Source organism: Protomyctophum bolini (assembly GCF_963924005.1).
Source record: "Protomyctophum bolini genome assembly, chromosome: 14".
NCBI classification, from domain to species: Eukaryota; Metazoa; Chordata; class Actinopteri; order Myctophiformes; family Myctophidae; genus Protomyctophum; species Protomyctophum bolini.
In genome coordinates this window covers 4,772,591-4,789,895 of record NC_137875.1, presented here as the reverse complement: position 1 = coordinate 4,789,895, position 17,305 = coordinate 4,772,591, and the positions used below count along the sequence as shown (strand labels likewise).

The window sequence follows — 17,305 nt, the reverse complement described above, 5'->3', positions numbered from 1 at the left end:
TCCCACTTTTCGGTTTATTCTGCCCCCTCAATGTCGCATCTCTTCTATTAGATGGTTCTATAGTCCGTCGTAGAACGGTGTCGCTCGGCCCATCCAACCCCCTCCTCGCTGGGACTCCTCCTCCCCCGTTTATGTATCGGTTCTCTGACGGGTCACGTTATCGGTCGGTGTGACAGAGAGAGAGAGAGAGCAGAGGCACGGCACGGGGAGTTGAATTCCATTCCGTTGCCTGTTTAACCTTTGGATTATTACAGTTTAAAGGAAGAGTCCCCGGCTTGGCCGCAAAACAAGACGGCGAATATCAAAGGAATCCTACTTTGATATCACAATAATAATACACTGACGGAGGAGGAGCGGACAGTCAGTCAGTGTGAACGCGATTATAACCCGGAGCGGATCTCATGTGAACGCTTTCTCTCTCTCTCCAGTCCGTTCCCCACACACACACACACACACTACGTTACGGGGATTATTTTTATTTTTATTTTGCATCATTAGGTGCAAATTAAGCAAAGGACGGACGGACGGCTTGCGGACGATATGCACAATAAATAGTGGGGTAGGTAACGCCGGTGCCTTTTTAAATATTTAATAGATAGAAGACATAGAAGATGGCTGATTTAGACTGTAAAATGTAATAGTATCATTCAGCAAAGAGACCGTCGGGGGTTTCGTTTTAAAGAAATGAGTGTACAGGACAGGTCCGGGACTGAGAGATAAGATGATTTGTTTATTTATTGGGGCGAAACCTCTATACTTTGCCAGCGATATCTTGGAGCAAGTTGTCACTTGCTTTTAAACTGCACATTTTTATTGTGGCTTGAGTGTGCGTGTAGCCCACATTATTCATAATATGTTTGGATATAAGAATGGTCTGTATAACTCTGTATTCTATACTTTGGGTTAATGTGGAGGCAAATATATATATATGGATAATAAATGTCTTTTCAAACAGCAACATGACATTGTCAGACGTCAGTCACCTCACCTGCCAAGCAGATATGCCATGTAGAGTCAAGATTAAGAACTTTGTTTTCAAATTTGTAATTGATTGATGATTGATTGAAACCTTTTATTTATTCTTGAAAAGAGCATTGAGGTTCCCTCTCATTTGCAATGCTGACGAGATCACATAATATAAAACAATTTAAGACATATATATAACAAATCAAATCTTCACATAAGGCATAAGAGACATAATTTACAGACAGTGAAACAAAACATTTACATATTGAGGTAGGGAGGTTCAGAAGTAATACTTTTTGATCATCTTTCAGATATTAATAATTTAATGTACATTGTTATGAGAAATTAGCATAGCACTGGAAGTTCTTCCTTCTATGTTTTGTGCATAATATTAACTGGGATTTATAATAACCACTTGAATCCTAGCACCTCTATTCTGAGGAGAACAGGAACATTTAGCCAAAAATCACAGATCTCGGAATGGGTTAAGATGTTGGACTTTCACGTGGGAGGCCTGAGTTCGTCAATCATGGCCTCCCACGTGAAAGTCCAACATCTTAACCCATTCTGACCTGAGATCAGATTCTAAAAATGTCTTCTACATCCTGACAGTTTTCTGAAAAAGCTATGTTCTTATGTCAGTGGTTCTCGATTTTTCAGGAATAGCAGACCTACAAGCTCGTAGCGCGACACTCTGTGGCGACTCCAGGGTGTCTAATGAAGTACTGTCACCTCATAGACACATGCACAAAAATACAAAAATCGGTGGCACTCCATCTTCAAGTATTGAGGTTTTATGTAATTTTGACACTCTTCTGACACCAACAGGACATCAGCGTGGGTGGAACCGCTACCGGACTCTACATCGTCATGGAGGAGAGCTGGAAGAGCTGCTTCGAGGAGGAGCTCCTCTGTCCCATCTGCCTGAACGTCTTCGACGAGCCCGTCCAGCTGCCGTGCAAGCACAACTTCTGCCAGAGCTGCATCTCGGAGGCCTGGGCCAAGGAGTCGGCGGCGGGCGGCGTGCGCTGCCCCGAGTGCAACCACGAGTACGGCCAGAAGCCCTCGCTGCTGGAGAAGAACATCAAGCTGGCCAACATCGTGGAGCGCTACAACTCGCTCAACACGGAGAAGCCCGTGGCCGCGCTGCACTGCGTGCTGTGTCGCCGCGGCCCGCCGCTGCCTGTGCAGAAGGTATGTGTGTGTGTGTGTGTGTGTGTGTTGTGTGTGTTGTGTGTGTGTGGGGAGGGATGGGACGATAATCGTTATTATCCCCGTTCAGGGTGGGGGGAACTCCCTTTTTGGTGTTTATTTTTTAAGCATTATGTTATACTTTACCTATTGAAAAAATTGCAGATCTACAAGCAAGAAAAAACGTGAAAATGTGTCGCAAAATCTTTTAATATATATTCTTTCAGAGCGAACGTCTTTGCTTCTGGGGGGGGGGTCCCTGGAACAACATATTTTCAGATGGGGGTCGGCGGCCAATTAAATCTAAATTTGGGGGTCCTTGACATGAAAATGAGAACGACTGACACAGAAAGGAACATATGGTTTTTCGAAAACCGTCAGGATTTAGAAGACATTCGTGGAATCGTTGAAATGGGTTTTTAATCGCAAATGATGTTCGCCACAATCATAGGGTCGTAGGGTCCATTGGGCCACACGGGCCGTGACCCAGTCCGTTTAGAGCTGGCCCAGTCTAACTTTGAAGAGAGAGGGGGGCAAAAAAACCCACAACAAAAGATAGCCTACTTTGGCAGCCCATTCTAAATATATCTTCTATCTACAAACCTGACAGTGTTCTGAAAAAGCTATGTTTCTATGTCAGTAGTTCTTCGATTTTTCAAAAATAGCAGACCTACAAGCTCGTAGATCTGATATTTTTCAATAGCTATAAAGCATAAACATAACACTAACACCAAAAGGGGTTTCCCTTCCCTTCCCGCACCGCCCCAAACAAAAATGCTCCAACCAGGTGTGTCTGCGCTGCAAGGAGCCGTGCTGCCAGTCCCACATCCAGACGCACCTGCAGCAGCCCAGCCCGGCGCCCGGCCACCTGCTGGTGGACGTGGAGGAGCTGCGGGCGTGGACCTGCCCTCGCCACGACGAGTACCGCCTGCTGCACTGCCACGACGAGCACGCCGCCGTCTGCCAGTTCTGCTGCATCTCCCGCTGCGCCGGGCAGCGGCACGCCGTCTGTGACGTGGACACGCAGCGCGCCGAGATGCAGGTGAGGAGGAGGCGTGGAATGACAGGCGCACGCACGCACACACACACGCACTAGGGCATTAAAGGTATATTCAGTGATTTCACTCAAAAAACCTTAGGTTTCGTTTTTGGCTGGGACCTACTGTAAGCCTTTCATCCAATCAGGATAGAGAGCCACAAACGAAACCTATGGTTTTTTGACCCCCAGGGGTTAACTGGGGACAGGGAGGAACTCCTTATATGGTCAGCACACTCTATAGTAGAGAGGATTATCACAACAAAACAAAAAAATAAGTGATATTTGAATTAAGTGAAATCACTGAATATACCTTTTAAGCAACTAGTCGACTAGTAAATCCACTAGTCTTGTTGGTACTAGTTGACTAGTTGATATGAAGAAAAAAAAAGTTTATTCTTTTTATTTTTTATTTTTTCCCCCGATTTTGTCGGCCTCAAGATCAGGTAGATTATAGTCACCAATGTACACAGTTTTTTAATTTATTAAAAAAAAAAATATATATATATATATATTTTTACATAATAGGTAGTTAAACGACTACTAAACTAGGCAACTAGTCAACTAGTAAAAATAACTAGAAGTGAATGCTCTAACACACGCATGCACGCACGCACTCACTCACTCACTCACTCACTCACTCACTCAGCGGCGGTGGCTCAGGGGTAGTAGAGTGGCCGGATGGTAACCGCAATGTTGCCAGTTCGAACCCTTTAGGCTCCCCCAGAGTTAGTGTCGAAGTGTCCTTGAACAAGAGACACTGAACCCCTAATTGCTTGCTGGTTCGTTGCCTTGCATGGTTTCCGCTGCCATCGGTGTATGAATGAATGTGTGTGTGAATGGGTGAATGTATAATGTACAATCTATGTAAAGCGCCTTGGATAAAGGCGCTATATATATGCACCATTTACTCACTCAGTCACTCAGTCACTCACTCAGTGCTTTCTGCGACGGCAGGTGACTGTCACAGTATTTGATAAATAGGCCTCTTTACTTCCAGTATTAGCAAGACCATTCTCATTAGTGCCCTTATCTTTCATGGAGTCGAATGACACACGCACGCTGAACACACACAGACACACACACACACACACACAGTCACGCACGCACACACTCACACACACACACAGTCACGCACGCACGCACGCACGCACACACTCACACACACACACACACACACACACACACACACACACACACACACACACACACAGAGAGAGAGCGCTCCTGCACATTGCCAGCCCAGTTGTGAGGCAATCTGTAGCCGACAGGAAATGAACGGTATGATTACATGCTGTTGGGGGCGTGGCGGTTCCTTGTCAGAATGGACTCTAGTTTGTTCATGTTCACTTCTGTAATCACTCCTCCTGAGTCCTGACAGCTGTTTCAGGATGTTTTAATAAGGCAATGTAACAAAGGTTACACATACACACACAGAGAGAGACAAGTGCTCCAGTCCTGACCTGTTTGACAATTAAACGTTTGCTGTGATAAGGTAGCGAGGATTAAAGTTCTCTGTCGACCATGACGGTTTTCAGTCATTTGGATTCTATCCACACTTTTCCTGGGCTGTGTGTGCTCCAGTTCCTGTCAATTTGATCCAATGAAAGCCAATGAAACTGGTCAGATGACCAATGATATCCAATGAAATCAACAGGAACTGGAGCACACACAGCCCAGGAAAAGTGTGGATAGACGTCAGAAGAAGCATGGAAGCATGACATACAATGGTTATTGTTTTTATTATGAATACAGAGTATTTTGAAGTGGTCAGACTATGCATGCATACATTGTCCGGAAGCATCTTCCATTAACTCTTAAATGGTCTCGGATATCTCATGAAAGCAAAACAACATAGGTTTTAAAGTCAAAGTCTCACACTTGTCACACACGTTACCGCAGTGAAAGTTGTTCTCCGCATTTGACCCATCTCTCTTGGAGCGGTGAGCCGCAGCCAAGGAGCGGTGAGCTGCAGCCGTGCCGCGCTCGGGAATCATTTGATTAGTAGATTTGAACCCCCCAATCCAACCCTTTGATGCTGAGTGCCAAGCAGGGAAGCATTGGGTCCCATTTGTACAGTCTTTTGGTCTGACCCGGCCCGGGGATCGAACCCCGGGCCGGGCCACCGAGTGGCGCGCTACGAGCTTGTAGGTCTGCTATTTTTGAAAAATCTAAGGAACGACTGACATTTTTAGAATCTGATTTCAGGTCAGAATGGGTTAATCAGACCAGTGTGTGTCCAGTGGAAACCTCGTATGAATCTGATCTCAGGTCAGAATGGGTTAAATAAACACGGATGAACTGTCTCAACTGTAGCATTTCACCGCCTACGTCCTCTACAGAGTGAGCGGCCCTCATCTGTTCACGCTGCTCAGCAAACAGGTTGGATCATAATGTGGCGGCATTCACAGCATTCATGTGAGTTGGCTTAGAACCCATTTTAGACCTGATCTCCATTCTACACATGCCTTCTAAACCGTGACGGTTTTCTGAAAAACCTCAATGTTTCTAATGTCAGTCGTTTAAGTAGACCAAACATTTTCATGCCAATTAAGGACTCCCAAAATATATATATGTAATTGGCCCCGCCGACCCCCATCTGGAAATATGTAGTTCCAGAAGTAGAGATTTGAGTTAAAAACGTTCCCTCTGAAAGAATATACATGTATATATTCAAAGATTTGAGTTAAAAACGTTGGCTCTGAAAGAATATACATTACCGTGGACAAAAAAAAGAGAGAAAAGGAGAGATGTTTTTCCGTTTGTTCAGTTTGTCCAAAACGCCTCCAGCGGTCTTTTTTTTACGAGGTGTGCTTATCCTGTCGGTTTGGTCAGGATGTCCTCGGGACACATGAAGGAGTTATTGTCTGTTGTCTAATGGTTTGGCCTATAGCCTGACACTCAGCCTGAATTTTCATTTCGTTTCACTCCATTATTCAGTCTGAACGCCCTCCCTAGTACAACCGTTTCTGGGATGGGCGTTGCCAAAGAGGCAGTCTTCGGTGATTGGTTCATACCAACCAATCAGAATAGTAGGAAAGCAGATGGCATTGTGTCAATCATGTGGCTATGGCTAACCTGTTTGCTAACCAAACAAACACAGCCAACGAGCGCTACTAGTATGTAAACAAAAGCGGTAAAATATGTCGGATGATGATGTTTATAAAATCGCTCGTGTCTGTAAAGAAATTATTTATCATACGTCGATTTAATAGCCAGATTGATACGGCCGTGAGTTACCGCAGTGGGGGCAGCCATGTTTGTTTGTGTCTGGACGGCACTGTTGTTTGACGTCATCGAGTTGAAACGACGCTGATTCGTCGGTTGGATTTCCAACCGAGTCTGAGACCTCCTTCGGGAGCGTCACCAGACCCTAAATCGCCTGAACATAATTTTCTAATGTGGCTAGCGATTCAGGGGCTGGAGCCAGGCTAGGTTTGGCCAGGATGTCCTCGAGACACATGAAGGAATCCCTCAATTATTGTCTGTTGTCTAATGGTTTGTCCAGAATGTCCTCGAGACACATGAAGGAATTATTGTCTGTTGTCCTGTCTGTTTGGCCAGGATGTCCTCTGGACACATGAAGGAGTTATTGTCTGTTGTCTAACGGTTTGGGACACATGAAGGAATTATTGTCTGTTGTCTAACTGGGTGAAAATAGCACAAACTCCCAAATCTACGTAGTTGTGAGTTTGTAGTTTATTTATATAGCAGCAGGAGTTCTCAATCTTTTATGAGCACTATTGTCTCAAACGTTCAAATGTACGCCCCTATGATTAAACATATTGCTCAATAGGGAATAAATGTTTTAATTGTGGTTTAAAAAGATAGACTTTGTCTCACTTTTAGACTCGTTCTGATGAATGAATGAGTGAGTGAGTGAATGAGTGAATTTGTGTGCAGGAAAATGGAACGCAATCCTATTTTCCTCCTAATTTTGTGAAGCCCCTGCAGTACTGGCCAGTACCCCTAGGGGTTCACGAACCCCTGTTGGAGAACCCCTGTAATAATAGCATTAAACATATTATACAATATATTAGTATAGTGTAGTTTATTTCTGTATAAATTATAGTATGTTAAGGGGGCTCTGAATGTGAAGTGGAGCGCTCCTCGCTTGTTCTGTGTTTCAGTTCCCTCTTCTGCCACAACTTGGAGACGGTATGTCTCAAGGCCATCACCATACGCCAGGGTTTATAAACTTTATACGTCATTGTTTGTCCGTCCTCCTGATATTGATTGATTGATTGATTGATTGATGATAGTGGCCCTGGATGTCAGTCATGTCGTGGACGCGTGGGCCACCTTTCGCTGCGGCGTGCTGATCGTCACACGCCGTTCAAAATCATGTTATCACAAGACTTAGTTTTATTGTGACGCTCAATTTGGTTGGTTATATAAGTTATTGTTGTTGGCATGATGAAAGCTGTGTGTGTGTGTGTGTTCAGCCCCTTTTCCATGGCAGCTGTTTGCACGCACACGCACGTGCACGCGCGCACACACGCACACACACATCCTTCTGTCTCCTTTCACAACTGTCTGTGTTCGCAGGATGACTCAAGTCATCCAGCAGTCACTTCTTAGGAAGTCCCTCCTCTTACTCTGTAAGGAAGGATCGGCCCATTCCTTCTTTTTTACTGGAGCCCTCAGATGGGAGTGGTCCTGCCCCCCCCCCCCCCCTTCCCCCCCTCACACCGCCCGCAACAACACCCACCACACCACACCCCACCCCATCCCACCATCCCATCCCCAGGCTCCTCTCTGGCCAGCTGTGGGCTTCCAATAGCTTCCAGCCCATTTTCCCATGTACACTCAAAGACACACACACACACACACACACACACACACACACACACACACACACACACACACACACACAAAAGTCTTATGGGGATGAACATGGGATCAGCACAGAATTTGGGGCAGAATTTGGACTGTTAATTAATTCACGCCATTTGAGTTTCTTCTTCTCATTGGTACTGCGTGAAGTCGCTCTCTCTCTCTGAGGGGTAGTTAGTCTCTCTCTCTCTCTGAGGGGTAGTTAGTCTCTCTGAGGGGTATAGTCTCTCTGAGGGGTAGTTAGTCTCTCTCTCTCTGAAAAACAAATGGTTCAAGGCCATAAATTAAGATTCGAGTGCCAACCCTAACGAGTGAACATCCGAACCCTGAATGTTCGGGGACAGCCTTACTGAGGGGGAGTTAGTCTCTCTCTCTCTGTGAGGGGTAGTTGGTCTCTCTGAGGGGTAGTTAGTCTCTCTCTCTCTCTCTCTGAGGGGTAGTTAGTCTCTCTCTCTCTCTCTCTGAGGGGTATAGTCTCTCTCTCTGAGGGGTAGCTGAGCTGCATGTGGTCTATTTCCAGTGAAAGGAATCAGATTCCCCTTGCAGGCAGTGCTGCTGTGGCAGCTTATGTTCTGAATCTAAACAAAGATGGAACCACCAGCTTGTTTGTGTTCAAATCGACACAGTTACATTTGGCTTACTTTCTTTGCCTCTGAAAAGGACACTTTTCACAGTAGAGCTGGGTCACTCAGTTATACTTAGCTGCGTGCAGGTGTTGTTGGCACACCTGAAAACAAAACAGCCGATCTACAAGCTCACGTGTCGCGCTGTTGTTGTGACACGCTGTATAGAGTCTGTAGATGTGCTGTTTTTGGCACACAATCAGGCACAACAACCCAGTCATAGTTTTGCTCTCATATAACTCAAAAAAAGAGGAAAGGGACACACATTTAACCCATTTTGGGGGCGGGAACCCCTTTTGGTGTTTTAAAGCATTATGTTATGCTTTAGCTGTTGAAAAATAGCAGACCTACAAGTTGTACAACTTGTAGGTCTGCTATTTTAGAAAAATCGTGAAAATGTGGCTATAATCTTTGAATATATATTATTTCAGAGCGAACGTTTTTAACTCAAATCTTTGCTTCTGGAGGGGGGGGGGGGTCCCTGGAACAACATATTTTCAGATGGGGTGGGGGGGGGGGGGGGGTGAGGCATATTACATATAATTTCTGGGGTCCTTGACATGAAATATTGAGCACCACTGATATACAGAAACATAAGGGGGAGGTACTGTTGGTTTCCCACGCAAACCAAACCTCACCGTGGCTTCATTCTCAGGCATGGGGGCCGAGCACCGAGCAGGAAGCCTCCATGGGTCATGTGGTCGTAGCTCTGCTGTTATCTGCCATGCAGTCCTCCTGGTATCTGTATCTGGGCCCGCGGGAGGGAGAGTGAGTCAGTTCCTGCAGAATGCGCCGGGCAGGCCGATGACATCATGACGTTAGTGGGGAATAGTTGTCGGTTCATTGTGAAAGAGGCCCTCTGTTCATTGAGCTCCGAGAGGCTCTTCATTTAAACATGAGCTTCCTGGCTATAAAACCCTGCCCGGGTGTCTGTCTGGTCCTAAATAGGACAGCAGCGAGGGAAAGTGATCATTTGGTGGATTCTAATCTTGATAGAGGTATAGGCTTTCACGGGCTGGTTCAGTCAGTGTGGTTCAGTGGACCAGGCCATGCTTCGAAACATGTCCCTTTCACGGGCTGGTTCAGTGTGGTTCAGTGGACCGGGCCATGCTTCGAAACATGTCTCTTTTGTTATTGCAAACAAGGCACACAAGAAGACAACTTTGAATGTAGGTACTATTTAGATTAGAAGACCAAAGCTAAGGAATAAGCAGAGTAAGTGTGAACTCTCCAGTCAATAAACTTAAGGCAAAATTTAACACATAATAATGAGAGTGCAGAGTGAACAATGTAGTACCCCAAAGAAACTAGGATAGGCAGGGAAACATTCATTCTTTCAGTGACATTGCTGTTGATTAATATAGATCATGTTTGATCAGGGATGTTTTTTTTTGGATGTGATGTTGCTCTACTGACTTCAGTTTTTTTGGTCGCTGTATCAGTGGCTCAGTCACCTTGCTCAACCTGTCCACACTTGTGGACTGTGATGTCCCCCCCCCCACACCCCCAAAATAACTGTTAAAACACTACGATTTTAAAAGGGATTATTTATTGTGATAATGATAAATAGGAACTTACCGGTACTTATTTTTCTTTTTTTTTTTCGCTCTGAAAGAAAATTTATTCAAAGATTTGCGCCACAAGCTATGAGCTTGTAGATCTGCTATTTTCCAATAGCTAAAGCATAACATAATGCTTACAAACACCAGAAGGGGTTCCCGTTCTGAATGGGGTTAATGCTGTATTGATTCCACTCACTAACATTGTCTGATGCAAAAAGCCTCAGAGCATACCAGTCAGTGTGTGTGTAAACGGGTGGGACTGCATGCATGCAGGGCACAAATAGGTGTGGATTGTTGACTGTGAAACACAAACAGGCTACAGTTGTTCTGTAATGTGAGGTTTGCGTCAAAACAGAAGGTGTACAAGACAAGGTATACGCCCCCCCATCCCTCCCCCATCCCCCATCCATCCACGCAGCCTGCAGCGGCACAAACATCACAACATTAACACCATCGCTGTCGGCCAGAAACCTCCTATCTCCATATTCGAAAACCCATTTTAGACCTGAGAAAAAGATTCTACAAAATGTCTTCTAAATCCTGACAGTTTTATGAAAAAAAGCTATATGTCGTTCTCCTCAAACTATTTCATGTCAAGGACCCCTAAAAACTACATGTATTTGGCTGTGGACCCCCCCATCTGAAAATATGTTGTTTCAGGGACCTCCCCAGAAGCAAAGATTTGAATAAAAAAATGTTTGCTGTGAAAGAATATATGTTCAAAAAATGTGCACGTTTTCACGATTTTTCAAAAATAGCAGAACTACAAGCTCATAGCGCGGCACCGAGTGCCGCGCTATGAGCTTGTAGATCTGCTATGTTTCAATAGCTAGAACATAGCATAATGATTCAAACAAAAAGGGGTTCCTGCCCAGAAATGGGTTAACTTTGTATGTTTTTTCTTTTTTTTGCATAAATGACTGTGATCGTTCATCATTAATACATCGTCACACATCATAAGCAGCAAAAAGAATAGCCGATCTACAAGCTTAAAATGCATTGCATTGCATTGCAACATTACATTGTTTAGCTTGTAGATCTTTTGACTTGTGAAAAGTAACAGTTTTAATTTGGACATGCAAGGTTTCTCCCTCCGGGCGGCTGCAGCGATATGCATTCTTGATTGCTGGCGTGGGGGCCGTCTTAATGATTTCTGTCAACACTGCTGTTTGTCTCCGTCCGCTGAAGCGTGAACCTCACTATTATTATTCCAGAGAGATACGGCCTTTTATTGCGAGTGAGCGCTGAACAAATTAGCTCTACTATAGCCCATTCTGGGCGGGAACCCCCTTTTTTTGTGTTTTGTTATACTTGAGCTATTGAAAAATAGCAGATCTACAAGCTCATAGCGCGCCACCGAGTGGCGTACTATTTGGAATATCTATTCTTTCAGAGTGAACGTTTTTAACTCAAATCTTTGCTTTCTGGGGGGTCCCTGGAACAACATATTTTCAGATGGGGGTCGGCGGCCAAATACATATAATTGTTGGGGTCCTTGACATGAAATATTGAGTACCACTGATACAGAAACATGAGGTATTTCAGAAAACTGTCAGCCCATTTTGACGTCCGGTCTAAATGGGCTAGTAATGGCTTCTGTTAGTGGGTCCTCTGTTGACTGGAGCCTGGTTCATTTTAGAAAAACTAAGGCGAAAAATGTTCGTCGACTACCTTTTTTACTGACGAAAACTAAGCTACGATGACTAAATATACTGACAATTTCTTCAACAAATAAAAACTAGACTAAAATGTTAGGAAGGGACTATAGTGTACAAGAGATCCAGTATAAATCATTTCACACCCTATGTTGCATGCTGAAAATACCAGATCTACAATCTCACACCGCGTCGCAGCGTGGTGTAGGGACTGACATGGGAGTGGGTTTTCACTCCTGTCCCGTCCCACTCCCACAGAAAAGATCCTGTTCTGTCCCACTCCCACAGAAAAGATCCTGTCCTGTCCCACTCCCACAGAAAAGATCCTGTCCCGTCCCACTCCCACAGAAAAGATCCTGTCCTGTCCCACTCCCACAGAAAAGATCCTGTCCCGTCCCACTCCCACAGAAAAGATCCTGTTCTGTCCCACTCCCACAGAAAAGATCCTGTCCTGTCCCACTCCCACAGAAAAGATCCTGTCCTGTCCCACTCCCACAGAAAAGATCCTGTCCCGTCCCACTCCCACAGAAAAGATCCTGTTCTGTCCCACTCCCACAGAAAAGATCCTGTCCTGTCCCACTCCCACAGAAAAGATCCTGTCCCGTCCCACTCCCACAGAAAAGATCCTGTCCTGTCCCACTCCCACAGAAAAGATCCTGTCCCGTCCCACTCCCACAGAAAAGATCCTGTTCTGTCCCACTCCCACAGAAAAGATCCTGTCCTGTCCCACTCCCACAGAAAAGATCCTGTCCTGTCCCACTCCCACAGAAAAGATCCTGTCCCGTCCCACTCCCACAGAAAAGATCCTGTTCTGTCCCACTCCCACAGAAAAGATCCTGTCCTGTCCCACTCCCACAGAAAAGATCCTGTCCTGTCCCACTCCCACAGAAAAGATCCTGTCCTGTCCCACTCCCACAGAAAAGATCCTGTCCTGTCCCACTCCCACAGAAAAGATCCTGTCCCGTCCCACTCCCACAGAAAAGATCCTGTCCCGTCCCACTCCCACAGAAAAGATCCTGTCCTGTCCCACTCCCACAGAAAAGATCCTGTCCTGTCCCACGCCCACAGAAAAGATCCTGTCCTGTCCCACTCCCACAGAAAAGATCCTGTCCTGTCCCACTCCCAGAGAAAAGATCCTGTCCTGTCCCACTCCCACAGAAAATATCCTGTCCTGTCCCACTCCCACAGAGAAGATCCTGTCCTGTCCCACTCCCACAGAAAAGATCCTGTCCCGTCCCACTCCCACAGAAAAGATCCTGTCCTGTCCCACTCCCACAGAAAAGATCCTGTCCTGTCCCACTCCCACAGAAAAGATCCTGTCCTGTCCCGATCCTGGACCAGAGTAAAAAATACAATCCCATCCTGTCCCACTCCTGTAGAATGACTCCTGATCCCATCACACTCCCACTCCCACTTTTTTTTTAAGTTAAGTCATTAGGAAAGGCAATTGATTTTGTGTTATATGGCAAAAGGAATAGTTAACGTGTGTTTAATATAATGCCTTAATCTATTTTAAACAACACAAATCCTGAAAGGTCCAACACATAACGGGGTTCTTGCACCATTTTGAAAGGGGGGCCAGCGTCCGACTCTAGTGTGCCAGTCCTCCTCCACCACCAGACCCACTCCTCCACCACCAGACCCACTTCTCCACCACCAGACCCACTCCTCCACCACCAGACCCACTCCTCCACCACCAGACCCACTCCTCCACCACCAGACCCACTCCTCCACCACCAGACCCACTCCTCCACCACCAGACCCACTCCTCCACCACCAGACCCTCACCATGCACTGACCACAGGAATGTCCCTTTGCTCCCTATCTCTCTCTTTCCCTTTCTAACTTTCTCCCCTGTTGCCACTACTCTCTCTCTCTCTCTCTCTCTCTCTCTCTCTCTCTCTCTCTCTCTCTCTCTCTCTCTCTCTCTCTCTCTCTGGTTATTGGGTCCTTGGGTCACACACACACACACACACACACACACACACACACACACACACACACACACACACACACACACACAATCGCACATACACACTTTCATTCTGCATCTTTTGTGGTCTTTGCAAGTGCTGCTGCTGCAGTTTGTCGCTGTCTCTCTCCCGCACACACACGCACACGCACACACACACACACACACACACACACACACACACACACACACACACACACACACACACACACACACACACACACACACACACCGAGAGAGCGAGCAGAGCCGGTGTTATGCACACAGACATGACGATCTGTCACTGACAGGGGGGGGGGGGCAGTGCAAACAATGGGAGCAATGCATGTGGTGAAATGAGAAGGCAGAGAAAAGGGAGTGTGACTCTCCCCTCCCTCCCCTCCCTCCCCCCCCCCTCCTCTCTCTCACATACAGACTACAGAGTGAAATCCTCTCTGTCACAGTCACACGCATGAGCTCTTTTTTCCTCTCACACTTTCACACAGTTCAAATCCTCTCTAGTCTGCATGGGGGAAGAGTAAGTGCACTCCCGGAGTTAAGTGAACAGGATTTGCACTGTACACCGTGCATATAGTGCATACACACACAATGAGCTTTCACATTATGAATACAACACACAACAAGCGCTTTCGTTGCCATGACTGCAGCTTTTCCTCTCAGAGAGTGCGTTTCCTCCTCACAGAAGCAGTTCATTAAAATCCTACCTATGTGGACTCCCCTGGTCCTAGTTTAGCTGACAGCTCCTGACGGGAGATTGATTTCCATCTTCTAGATGGTAAACGGAGAGAGGCGGCTGATGTTTGCTGAAGGCTTTTTCCTCTTGTTTTTCTTACTGAGGCACTGGGCTCAGTGTGCCTCCCTCCCTCCCTCCCTCCTCCAAACTTGGCCGAAAGTTGTCCGGTCCCAAGGTGGTGGTGGTGGTGATGTTTTCAGAATACCTGGTAAAGTTTGGCGACAGAGATCACGATGAGGAGGGAAATGTGTGTGGTTCTCTGAGCGTCTTGGCTGGGTTCTCCACTGGTGGATGGATGGATGGAGCTCTGGGTTTTTGGCATATGTTGTTCTTTCACAATCTATGTCAAGCGCCTTGGATAAAGGTGCAATATAAATGCACCATTTACTATTTTTCATTTAGACTTTTGGAGACTCTGTGACTCACCGAATACATGCCAGGTCTAGAGAGAGAGAGAGAGAGACTGGCCACAGGACGTACCGGTCATATTACCGCTGGGCCGTGACCGTAGGGGGCTGCTCAAGTTATGATATGATTAAAAAATAAATCTTTCTTTTTCCAGGCAGGCAAAGTGACTGACAAATAAACCCTCTTCTATCTTGAATCCTTTTGCCAGCATTATTCTTGTGAGAGCAACAAAGGGTTGTGTTGTTGTCTGTTGGTTGTCTGTTGGTTGTTCATTTATGTTGTTCTGTAAAAGTGGTGGTTTTATTAGGGCTTGTTTGTTTGTGTGTGCCTCGACGGAGCGGGCGGTAGAGTTTCTGCTATCTGCACGCTGGTTGTGGTGGGCCGGTCTGGGCCAAATTCACGCGAAAATGACTGGGCCAGAATTTTTGTCCCAGTCCAGCCCTGGACTGCGCCCTCCACAAAACAATCATATTTGTGTTATGGTTACATTTAATTTAGCCAAGGCTTACAAAAGTGGAAAATCTTCTACAATGTACGCTTGTACGCATTTTCTCACGTGTGTCGTGGTGTGTTTCTCCACAGCATGTGTTGATGAGGCATCAGGAGAGGCTGGATGCTCGCGTGCAGAACATCGATGAGCAGCTCTGCAAGCTGGAGTCAGACAAGATACTGGTGAAGGTACGAGCACACACACACACACACACACGCACGCACGCACGCACGCACGCACACACGCACACACACACACACGCACACACACACACACACACGCACACACACGACAGGTCAGTTGTGATTGGACGACCTCTTTGTGCCACCCACACAGCCCATATCATTTGTCTCTAAACGTGTTTGAACCACCTGGCTGGTTTATAGGGACGTATTACTATTACTAGGGCCATTAATAGAATGTTTGGATCAGTGTATATAGACAGGCAGCCATTTGTATCTTGTTCCCAGTGTGATGTCACTGGTGTGCACCGACCTCCACATAGAAGACTCTGTCTTTCATCTTCCTCCATCTTCTACCTCTCTCGGGACCTGATCCAGATCAGTCACGTGTGTGATGAGGGTTTCATTCATTAGTTTGGAATCATTCAGAGCTTTGCCTGTATATGGTGTGACTGACCATACAGTTTATAGCGCTTTTCTATGCACTATACGTGCTTACTCAAAGCGCTTCACAACGGTCCATTCGTTCATACATCGGGAGGTGAAGCGGCGAACAGTCGACGCCAGCGTCCCTCACGTCCCACATTCACACACCGACGGTGGCGAGCACTGGAGGCAATGCAGGGTTCAGTGTCTTGCCTAAGGAGGAGTCAGACACTATAGCCAAATTCCAATACCCCAAATCTCGGCCACTCGCTCACTCACACTCGCTCACTCACACTCGCTCACTCCAGCATGGTGGTGTTACGGTGAAATTGGTGACCTGCTGAAATAATGTGAAAATCTTGCAGACATCACATAATGTCAGTGTCCAAATGAAAATCGTTGCAGTTTGTTCATTAGCAAAGTTCAACCTAGCGGTGTTCAGGCCACATATTTAAAGACCTCCATGTAGTTGTGTGAAGTCCACAAGATGGTAACATATTTCGGCAGGTCACCAATTTCACCATACTTTGCCATGCTGTAGTGACCGAGTGGGAGTGAGCGAGTGGCTTAGATTTTGGGTATTGGAATTTGGCTTTTCACATGTAGACAGGAGGAGGAGGAGCCGGGATTCGAACCGCCGACCCAGGGATCATTGGACGACCTGCTCTACCTCCTGAGCCACAGCCTTAGAACTCAGATACCGTTGTTATATTACGAGCCTACACAGATATCCCATGTGATCGACAGTCATGCCGATTTTTTTTTTTTTAAGGACAAGGACAACACAGTTCTTGGCAGGAATTAGCCTGGCTATAAAAGCACGTCCTCCCTTTTATAAATTATGCAGTTCAGTCAGTCTGTAATTGTGTGGTCACTGACGTGGTGTGTTTTTGCAATACAATGTTTGCCAGCGTACAAAGTATTGTAGCTTATTGTTTGTTCCAGAGCTGTACTGTCGCTCTGCCTGGCAACCCAGTGACCTTGGAGCCACACAAAAGGCATACGTGGAGGAGGAGTGTATCTTATTGAGTATAAAACAATGTGTCTCTCAACAGTGAAACTTCTTGGCCAGTATTCTGCCTACAGTTCTTACAGTGTATTCGTTTCTGTACTAGTGGCCGGTAATAAGAAGGTATTAGGGTGAATTCAAATGCGTTGGGGTGTATTCTGTATTGCATTGTAACATTACTACATCCCAGGACAGTCCATGTGAAAAAGCGCCAGT

General features: G+C 46.1%; 1 protein-coding gene across 1 annotated transcript in view; it reads left to right on the top strand.

Moving 5' to 3' along the window:
- Window positions 1–183: 183 nt before the first annotated feature.
- LOC308328549 (E3 ubiquitin-protein ligase TRIM8-like) overlaps window positions 184–17,305 on the top strand; it is a 28,144-nt gene continuing 11,022 nt past the window's right edge. The window contains exons 1-4 of the mRNA XM_080782454.1: window positions 184–559; window positions 1,795–2,160; window positions 2,945–3,199; window positions 15,565–15,660. Coding sequence (XP_080638580.1) covers window positions 1,837–2,160; window positions 2,945–3,199; window positions 15,565–15,660 — 675 coding nt within the window. The 5' untranslated portion in view covers window positions 184–559; window positions 1,795–1,836. The remainder of the gene's footprint in view (window positions 560–1,794; window positions 2,161–2,944; window positions 3,200–15,564; window positions 15,661–17,305) is intronic.